This window comes from Anguilla rostrata, chromosome 1 (assembly GCF_018555375.3).
Source record: "Anguilla rostrata isolate EN2019 chromosome 1, ASM1855537v3, whole genome shotgun sequence".
NCBI classification, from domain to species: Eukaryota; Metazoa; Chordata; class Actinopteri; order Anguilliformes; family Anguillidae; genus Anguilla; species Anguilla rostrata.
In genome coordinates, this window is record NC_057933.1 from 65111277 (window position 1) to 65122743 (window position 11467).

The 11467-nt window shown below is 38.7% G+C and overlaps 1 protein-coding gene across 1 annotated transcript in view; it reads right to left on the reverse strand.

The window, feature by feature from the left end:
• LOC135262567 (neurexophilin-1) overlaps positions 1-9084 on the reverse strand; it is a 36408-nt gene extending 27324 nt beyond the window's left edge. Inside the window, exon 1 of the mRNA XM_064349581.1 lies at positions 8513-9084. Coding sequence (XP_064205651.1) covers positions 8513-8566 — 54 coding nt within the window. The 5' untranslated portion in view covers positions 8567-9084. The remainder of the gene's footprint in view (positions 1-8512) is intronic.
• Between the last annotated feature and the right edge of the window lie 2383 nt (positions 9085-11467).

The following is an 11467-nucleotide window of genomic DNA, read 5'->3' on the forward strand; positions in this document are numbered from 1 at the left end:
AAATAGTTAATTTAGATACAGAATTGCACATGGTGATGAAGGTACTGGCTATGGACAATTCCAATTTATTACAAACAATTAAAGCCACTGGAATCAACCACACTCACTTCCAAGATAAAAAAACAAAATCTTTCCTTCTATATATCGGGAAGAAAAATCCTTTTGAAGATCAAACCCATATCGTGCACTGGTTCTATTTTCAAAAATCAATGTCCTTCCATGGTCAGCCTGAGCCTTGACCTAAATCCAATTGAAAATCTGGAGGAGTGCATGGAGGAGAAAATGAAAGGAGAGGACATTAATCACCGGAGCTCCAAATGACGTTCCTTCAGAACGGCCTCAGCAGCATCACTGTAGAGATGTCCACTGTTGGGGATGTCCTATGTACTCATATGCCCTCTAAAACCACATTTGTGTATTTTGCAAGACACTTGTCCATGCTGATGAAGATACTCTTTACTCAGTGCCTGGTGGTGGAGCATTTAGCAATCAGGTGTATGACCCATAATCAGCGAACCATGGCATGAACAGATAATGATGGTTCTACGGACCAGCGTATGCCATTGGCTTGTGCTAATTAACCAGAATTTTAGCAGTTTAATCAGTATTAATCAAGGTGCAGAACAAGGATGAGATGGGCCCTTTTACAATCTGATGATGATGCATATCTGTAGCACTGGTCATTAATCAGTCAAGCTACACTACAAAAAAAACAAATTGTGAATATACAGCACACTACTGTTCTACTGGGTTCCAATACTCAAAAAAAGCATCAAAAAATTATCAATGGTCAAACACTCCTTAACCATAAATTAAGGCCATTTTATCCATCTTAATTTGTGGCTTTGCTTTGTATTATAGGTAGCACATTGCACATTTTAACTTGAAATGTCTTGGTAACAGAACACAGTAAATATATGTCATTTTGTGAGATGTTTTTAGTTTCATTTTAGCTTGTTTGTTAACTAGTTGGAATTTAACCAGCAACTTGTTTTTGGCTGCATGCAAAGCAAAGAGCATTATTCACAAATGCAGTGCATGTATGCAGTAAGGCATTTAGGAACGTTTCAGGGTGGTGTTTATTGATGAACTATGGCTGGCTGTATTGTTGGTTGGAATTGAAAGACTGATAAACTGAACTAATAAGATAAAACAAGATACAATATGCACGATCATACAGATGAAAAACCATCAACACCGCAGCACTAAGCATGTATATTATCCCACCAAATGGTAAAATAACATTTCAGTCAGGCCATTGATCAAGCTCAGCAATGCGTAATATAGTTTAATCCGACATAATGTGCAGAGAGCAATAGGAATCAAACAAAAACGCCACGACTGAAGATCATATTACGAGCGCGCCATTTGAACAGACCTATTTTTGCTCTCTAATTTCATTACCCTTCATGAGATGTTTATCTGTGGCAATATGAATGCTAGACATTCTGTTCACATATTCATGTGAGCAGTGGCTGCTCCGTGCTGCTCGGTGCGGGAGCCTGTCCATCCTTCATGCCTCTCCTGACGGAAAGCCGAGCCCACACACAAATCTACGGCCCATGAAGTCTTCTCATTTCCCTCACACCAGCAGGCTCCTGTTTGCTCGCCTCGCGTTGCAGACGGATGCTGAAAACTAGTAACCGTTAAGGGAAACAGCGCAGAAATGGAGCAGCCCACAACATCTCGCAGGACCTGGTCTGTGAAGCGTGGGTCTCCTTAATTACCTACTGAGTACAGCCAAAATCTCGTCGAGGACTATCTGAGCAATTGGGACAACATATTATGATGTGACCGAATTTCGGTCTCATACAAAATCATTTTGACAAAAGACTCAAACAGTTACGGAAGTCATTTTAGTTGGTATGTTTGACAGAAGGCACTGTTTTCTACAGTGGTTATTTGACATACAATACACAAAGGAATAATTAGACAGTAGACAGAATAAATTCATGGCTATATAAATTCATATGCTGTCTGGGAATAAGGAAATTAGTAAGCCGTACATGTTCCTAATGCATAAAACATTTAGCTGTTGAAATAGTCATGTTATTATTCTTAAAGTTAAAATGTCCATTCTGCATCACTTTTTTGTGTAATATCTGTTATAGGATAGTTTCAAAGACTACTTTATAACTTATGTCTTGAAGAAAAAGTTTCACATTCCATTTTAAAGTATAGATTGAAACATACACCAACCATGATTTTGGTATCTTGCAAAGCTTTTGATCCCCCTTTTCAGGGATGTGAATATCTCCTATGTCTTATTTCAGCCACTAAACTCTCATTTTTCTGTCCAGGGTCATATATGAGAGAAGGTTCAAAGACATTCCAATTTAGTTGATAAAGACCCGAGAGTTCCTCTGGGGCCAGAGTAGCTTTGTTGTGAGGGTGTAGAAGATTACATAGGAACCCAAGAGACTTGTGCTCTTCTCCCTCGTTCAACTTGTTTGCTCTTTCCAATTTTACCTCCCACTCCTGTCCCAGACAGTGGGTTCAACAGGCCAAGGGATTAAAATCATAAATAGCCAAATGTGTCTATACACCATCTACCATATATTCCAAATGAAGATACATTTATATAAACGGCTAAGACGAGTTTAGTACTTTTTGTGGTAGTTGTTGCTGGTAACACATTTCTCTGGATAACAAGAAAAAAAGAGTGAACAGCCAAACTCCTCACTGCAGGACTGTATATCGCCCCCACCTGGACCGGAGCATTATGCCACCCAAATTACTTCAGTAAAAATCACAGTCTCATTGAGGTGAAGTTGAGGCTTCTCTCCACAGGCACAACTGTCCAATGAACCATACAAATGACCTATGTTACCTAAATGAAATAATTTCTGCATCTCATATGTAGAGAGTCTATCGATACCCAAGGGAATGCACATAGTGTGAAAACAATAATGAGTACCTACTCAGTTTTTATGCATTATACTGCTGACCAGTAGCTATAATACATGATTTTAGATTATTCAAAAATAGGTATATAGTGCTGCTGACAAACTCGTAACCAATATATCGGTACCAATGCTAACATTTCCTTGCAATAAGCTTAATAAACATATAGCATTTGTTTAAAATTATTCATTCTGCTGAAGCAATGTAAAATGATTAGAATACTTAATCAACCGTGAAATTGCCTAAATGGTTTCTATGAATAGAATTTTCATTAGATTTAAAAAAAAATGTGACAGTAATTCCTTCTTTTCCCCACTTTGAATAAGCAAAGACATGCAGAGAACACTGAATATTACATTTGGACTGTTTGTCTGAGCTTGACTGAGATTGTCCATTGTAGGATCAGCTTCTGACAGATGTTCATTTTCCCTGTGAACCATTTGTAGGTTTCACCACAACGGTCATGTAAGAGAAAAAAAGTCGCATATTTCAGTGAAATTTGCTGAAGTTTCAATAATCCATCTGACAATTACCTGGTAATTAATCTTCTTTCCCCCTTCCCCAGTCCCTTATTTCCTGTGTGTGTGCTTTCTTTACTCATTGCCTATCAGGATATGTGTGGTAGGCTGGAAAAGTGTGCACATGCCAAATTTTTCAGCCAGCATCTGTGAATATAGGTGTGCGCACGTAGGTGTGCACGTACACATGCACGCGTGTGTGTGGTCACCTGCTCAGCAATGCTTGCCATCCACTGGGACCTGCTCAACAACCTTTTAATTTGGAGTCTGTTGTGGCCCACTGTGGCCGCAAGGCCCCTGGGGAGCAGCCCATTCATTACCTTTAGCGTGGCAGTCACAGCGCTGAGAGGAACTTCTCTTCAATTACAGTACAACTCCATGTAGAGGCAGCAGTAAACACACTAACCAGCCCATTAATACTGCTGCTGCCAGTGTTCAGCAGCAATCCACGGGGGAACAGACTTTCTCAATGCAGGACGGAGACATTAAGGGCTGCAGAATAAAAGCTATGTGCACCCCCCTCCCCTTAAACATGAGTGCACCCAACAGAAGAATCAACTAAAATGGGCCCCAAAAGAGCTGCGGCTGCCATATCTTCTTCACTGCAGCTTACAGAAGTAAAACCGAGAATCTAAATTTTAAAGAAACACTTTAAAAAAAAAATTTTCACTTCTTTTTCCAGGTGAACTCCTCACCAAATGCTGTGTGGGTTCCCTTATACGGAATGTGTATTTTATCGTGGTGCATTTACTATATAATACCAAATGCGTGTGAAGGAGGTTCCGAGCCACAGGCAGAACCTTTGCACACTGAGCCGTGAGTAGCATGATGTACTGAGTATGCGCTCCGACACCGCAAACTGACACAGAATAAAGAGATTCCATTAAGATTGCAAGCGGCAAAGAGCTGGAATTCTTCATCAATAATGATTGCATTGTTTGGGTTTCAGCTGTTCTGGGCTGGAATGAAAAGGCTGATTGTGGATTTATGAGGAAGGCACTTCGTCATGCCCCCTTATTGATGCGTTTCTCACATTCGCGCTCAGCTCATACCTGCTGCTTCAGACTATTCTGTTTCAGGCGCGGACCCGCTCGGTTATCAGGGTCAAGGTGAGAAGACTAGACAAGGGGCTTAAAAGCAGACAAGAGACTTACAACCCGAAATGAAACGATCAAAGAACAGCTCTAATCCTCATGTGTTAAACTGCAGCCTGCAGTTAGCATACTGGATACAGAATACAAGCAATGCAGTATTAAGGATAAAAGAATAGTAAATAATTGCAACTTAAATTAGATTTTTTTTTTTTTTTCATTATCAAGCTTGGAATCTAAGGAAACATGATCATATATAGGGTTTACATTTAATTTGATTCCAAATACAAAAGGAAGATTAAATTGCATGGCCACAGTAGGCCTAACGTCTTCATATTTGGAAACAATATTTTTATTATTATTATTATTAAATTATGATAATAGTACATTTGAAGTTTGTTTTTGTGCCACTATGTAAAAAAGCATCCACCCATGCAATTGTTATGTGTAATGAAAAGTAATGTTACAAATAGATTCATTTAGTGCATAAAAATTAATCAATGTAAAACACTGCAAAAGACCTAGGCAGTGTGTGTGTGACCACGGTTTTACGCAGGTGAGTTATTCGGTAACGGCATTGTAGTTACTGGCTTCTGCATTGTTTTTAATAAATATAACAACATAAAAATACGTGCACGATTGCGTTTGTCAAAAGCGCTTTATGCCTATCTCTAAACTGCATGTAAACTTCAAGCGGACGATTAGAGCTGTCCATGGTCCTGAATTGTGTACGTTTGCAAATCCATAATCGTTTCAAAGGCGCATAAAACCTTTTGTATATAATAATAATAATAATAATAATAATAATAATAATAATAATAATAATAATAATAAACTAAAATAGTTATTATTCTAAATTTGAGAAGCTTAAGATTATTAAGATACTCAATGTTTAAATATGCAAACTATTTGCTAAAGATAGTTTTTTGGATGCTTATGTCTGTATTGATCACCATTCTCAAATATTTTTACTATTTACTTATTTTCAAAAGATAATAAGGAAATTTATTTTGAGGAAATATTTCTTCTTGCCAAGTTAACAAAATGTGTTTTAAGCTGGACGAATATGTAATTTCTCTATCTAAGGATTGCATCCTAATAAAATGTGATTAATATACATAGAAAACGTTTACAGTGGACACATTCACTTTAGTGGCAGTCGATGTTATTGTTATAAATACAAAAGAAAAAGAAGAAAAAGAAAACTGATAGGACTCAATGGATACTCGAATTCAATCAGCACACTTGCAGAACCAACGTTCTTCCAAAAAGAGATAAGTGCTTGAGGCATTGACAGAAGCGAGAAATCTGCTGAAGATGTAGTATTGTTTAACTTTAACTCGAGTGCCATTCTTCAGTTGTTAAGCTGTATAAGTTACACACTCTCGCGAAGAACTCGAATACCCTTAAATAGCCGTCAACGTATGAACTTAAAATTTCTAAAACTTTAGAAAGTGTTCAGGCATGCCAAGTAATTTCAAGTCGTGCCGCGCCATCCTTTTCCCCTCGCAAAAACACGACCGCCGCTAATTGTGCTCTCCTCTGTTAAATAAACTCCGGGGTGCTCATTTATTGAAATTTTCTTCAGGCATAATTGCTACCAACGTTTGCTTTCAGAAGGCAAATCTCAATCGTATATGTTATTTAATGTCGTCAACATAATACTGTATGCTAATAGTGTAGAGTTTGATTGCAGAATCGTTGATTCAGGGACATAAAACAAATTCAAAACACAATTCCAACAATACAAACACTCAAAACAAACCTCTAAAGTTCCAAAATGTTGGCATACCTTGTCTCAAGTTGTTTAGTGGAAGCAGATGCAATTTAAACATTTTATCTACTATATTTTAATGAAAAAAAATAAATAAATGGCATGATCCCTTACTGGATGTGTAACTCAGTTCTTAAGTTTACACAAATGTGTGTGATAATAGGCCTATGATATCAGTACTGAAAACGACAGTAAATCAATCCATGCATGAGCACTCACGTTTGACACGGACAAATAGCCGAGGCACGTTATCTAAGAAAATGCATCAAATTAAAAAAATAAATAAATAAATTAAAAAACCTTGCTAAATGTTCAATACCCGTGCCTTACGATATTTATATACTAGCTTCACTGAACAATTAAAAAATACATTGCATTTTCAATGTTAATGCTATTTTATGTTCTCCCTGAAACAAACGTGCAGAGGGAAGAGTTGTGTTTGTTTGCTTATTTTATCAATCCTATCAATTTTTCAATTAAAAATGTTTTGCCATTCCTAGAGTTCCGAAGGGAAATTTGCATACCACGTATTCCAAATGGAAAAATGTATGGGTTGATAAAACTTTTGAATAAATGCGTCCGAAAGAAAATATCCCGCATAGTCCAAAACAAACGTTCCTCAGAAGTAGGCAAGCTGATGTTGAGGGGGGAAAAAAACTTACAGTTTTGAAAGCACAATTTCTGTTTTTAGAATAGGTTCATAGCAAAACGCTTAATATGAGAAAGTTCTATCATATCACATTGCAAGGGAACGTGTTTAAAGACCAGCGTTTAAAAACGGAACCGTTTGCTTGTGGTAGTCCTATATTTGATTTGAACCTTGGAGAAGCCTTTGTAAAGTGGCACCAGACGTGCACCTCATTAGCTTAATTTTATCATATAGTTCATGAATGCAATGAAATAGAAATGTGTTTAAACAGCATGCAAATGTTTTTTTTTTTTTTTTTTAGAAAATCAACCAACATTATTTTATGTAGCCTACTAATATCATGTCAGAAGTATGCGTTGTTATTTAATTCGGAATTATATATTATCCGCAAACATACGCGCTAGTTCCTTTGACAGTCTAATAAAAAATAAATGTTTTCTTACAAGTTGCTTCATGGTCATAATCAAGCCACTACTATTGCAAAGCGATGCCTTAGTTTTTGTGATACGGCAAGGCTCACCTTAACAAACAAGTGAGGGCAAAGACTGTTCCGTGTTCAGTTAAGCATGGAAATCTATCATTTATAGTGTTAATTTTTATCATGTGGAGTAATCGAGTGCCCAAATTAAGGTAAAAACTCAAAATTTAAAGTGACACAAATACAATTAAAATGTAGGATTTACCATGTTACATAATTAGGAGAATAATATTGTCTAGCAACATAACTACGGTTAGGCCTACACCCCTCTTTTAAGCTTTTTGTCAGTACCAAACACAGCTTTTCATAGCTGTGTTGTTTCCGTATAAATAGCTTACACAGAAATAACAATTACCTAAAATTTTCTCTGAAATACATGAATTCAATACAAATATCTACATGTTCTGTCTTTTCATACAGTACGTTCTGCTGTGGAAGTACAGTGTCTAAAATGTTCCCATTACAATATAAATAGACGCAGTTGATTCGTAAAGTGAAGATTTCCACCAGGGTTTTGCTGTCGAATAAGCTTCTGGATTGTGTTCTCTGATGCCATGTTTTGAGCGCCCTCCTGAGGAAGTACACTTGAATTGCAACTTACTCTGCTATGATCCTTAAAAGATGATGTGTCAAATGACTGTAAGTTGTAGGCCAAAGTTATTGTTTGTGAAGTAGATGTCCGGTACTGTATCAGTGCTTTAGATTATTTGACTTTACGTGTAAATACATTTTGACAAATGAGAACTTATTATTTTGCGCAATTAAATATTACGTAATTTTGAGCATGTAATAGAGTGACAAACATTAGTGATCATTATCTATGTTATAGCATGTCAGATGTCAGATCTGGAAGTTATGCGAATATAGCCTATGCTATCGCAAGTTCGCAACGGAACGGCAGTATACGTAGATAATGTCCAATTGGAATCTGCCATACAAACATTTTAGTTTGAAAACCCTACTGAACGTATTTTACCCAATTACTGAACGTATTTTCTCGACTAAGCTTCCTAATGACATATATTTATTCACGTCGAAGCGATGTATTTAAAAAGTTATTCAATGCGAGGAGAAAATGACAAAAAGAGCCAAACTTACCAGGTAGATAGCATGTGCTAGGAGAAAGACCGCGCACCAACACGTCGCCTGCATTCTCCTTGATCTTAAACTTCCAGTGATTTCCCTTCGCTGGCTCTTTTGTCTTCTAAGAACATAGATCCACCTGGTATCCGGTTTACATAACAGGGAAGCCCCTCACCAGCCTAATAAAAATGACATAAAACACCCCATGACCAGAAAAGAAGCTTATACTTGAAACGAACTAAGGCTACACATAAATTAATCCAAAGAGTGAAGCAATCTCATATTTCAGGGAATGCCACAAATTCAGTGGAAAATGATAGTTTGTGATGAGTCCTGATCTGTGATTGTCGCGTGGCGTTGCAGAGCTAAAGACGCAGTCCTTTCTGAAAGGGACAGTGGTTTTAGTGGGACCGATCTTTACTGGTGCCCAATGTTTTATATCGCGCGCTCTGTAATGTACTGTTTCAACACATCCTGTGATGACCACGGAAATACCCCGCGAGGGACTAAGAAAAAGAAAGAGAAGACGAGAGAGAGAGGGAGAGAGAGAGAGAGAGAGAGAGAGAGAGATAGATAGAGAGAGAGAAAGAGAGAGAGAGGATTAAAACAGGATGAGACTTGTTCGAGAGATCAGAGACCGAGGGAGCCTTGAAAGACGTACTGAAGCACAACAGACTAGCGTTTCATGGCGAGAAGCACGGAGCATCCGCTTACACATAAAAACGAGTCGACAGTTGCACTTGTGATTTCGGCTCCAGTCAAACTTACTCCAGTGCATAGTAGAGAGACACCCTAATGTAAACTGTTTGCCAGACAGCTCTTGGTCAGGTATCTCATGGAATAAAGTACTTAATAGCATGCATATATTTATGGAAAACAGAGTGCATTTCTTATGCTTCCCTTGCAAAACCACGTGCAGATAATTTTGCTTATTTCCCTAATTTTGCTTATTCCCCCAATTTATGGATGCTTGCTTCACATTATATCTTACATTTATTTACTTGTCTGATTGAATGGGGTATTTAACTCAGAATTCCGTTCCTTTTCAAACTTGGATCTGCAGTAAACTTGATTCTGAATATGCATCCTTTCACAAGCCAGAATCCTTGTAGCAGTAGCACTAAGCATGGGATGCTACGGTTCTCCTTGTTTTTTCACCTTTATCCCAGCAAGGCAAGAGAGAGACAGAAAATAAAAGGGAGAAGACATCTTTAATAAATCTGTACAGGTTTCATTGCTACAGCAATGCGACAGTGCAGATTGTCACTATAACTCAGATAACAGGCTGATGGGTTCCTGCACCAAATGGCTTTGGTAGCCTTCACAGAAACAGCATGTGACACTCTGCCTCCATAGAATGAATCATTGGAGTAGTGCTGTGAAGGAGCATAGCTGGCCAAACCCTTACCCACTGACTTATAAGCCACAGCTCTCTCTCTCTCTCTCTCTCTCTCTCTCTCTCTCTCTCTCTCTCTCTCTCTCTCCCGCTCTCCCTCTCTTTCCCAGATTTCATTTTCTGAGCCCAAGCACTCACGCACTGGCTCAAAATCGAAGCTGTAGATTCAGTCTTACTGAAATGAGTGTTGTCCTTAACTTTGAGCAATACATTAAAGCCTCTACAGGTCTTATGGTTTTATATTACTGTTTAGATTCTCACTCACCACATAAGCTAAGTGCCTTTAGCCAAATTTAATTTACTCAATCAGAAACAGTGTGCTGAGATGGTTGGACTGTACATATTAAACTACTGTAACAGGTTGGAGGTTGAAACATTACATCACCGGCATTAGACACTCTTATCCAGAGCAGCGTATGCAACATTTCATGTAGCATTTACATTGCATCCATTTACAAACATTGAAGCAATGCTGGTTAAGTGCCTTGCTCAAGGGAACAACAGCAGTGTGCTACATGGGAATTAAACCTGTGAACTCTGGGTTACAAGACTAGCTCCTTATCCATTATACTACACTACCACCCATGTTGTATGAAGCAAGCTGAACCAATGTGTCTGCACAGCAGATAAACACAACAATAATTCATGCCTTGAATCTCTTAATTGCAATCTCCCATGACTTTGGAGCTATGAAATTGTTCTGTGTGGCGTACAAACCATGCCAGAATATTTCTCGCAATCGTTTGAGTTTTCATCATGTGTCTTTGAACCAGCCCAGCTGGTGCAGCTGAAAGTGTGATTGAGAGGGCAGATGTTGCGGAAAGGGAGCCTGGACCCTGAAGCACACGCAGACGCCAGTCCTCCTGGCTCCTTCCCAGGCAGCTGATATCTCAAGTGGTCCATCTATGCAGAGAGGTTGAGCCGCAATGGCCAGAAGGAATGCGAGCCCCCTTCGCCGAAAGAACCTGACATTCAGAGAGATGACGCCAGTGCGTTCCACCCTGATGTTCCTGCCACTGGGTTTGAAGGCATTGACAGAGATAAATGCATCTACCCCATATGCGGTCAAAGGATGCAGCTGGCTCTGAATGTTTCCTCAAATTGCTGGCGATGGAATGGCACCAGAACACAAATTATCTTGATGACTTCCTCATCCTGCCCGCACTGTGTTATTTGAAGTTTGCTGAAGTCTAATGTAAGGTCGATCACAAAAAAAGACTACATCCTCCCCATTATTATGCATTGAATCAGGCTGTTTCCAGATGATAGAGATTTTGGGGAGAGGATTGAAAGGCGAGCTCATGACGTCCAGTCTTATTTTTAGTGAGCAAACTCAGTGGCATCAGGTCTTGGCATGTGAGACTGATCCTGAAACTTAAAGTTAAAACATGTTGAAATCACACACTCTTAACCCCAAGATTCAGGCCTCTGGCCTCTACCTTTTGATAACCAGGTGTCTCTTGCCCTCGAGAAATCTTCTACCTGTTGACCACAATGGTCTGGAATTAAGGCCATTTCATGCTTGACATTTCTTCTCGGCATTATTTGCACTTGATCTTGGTGACTTGGAGATC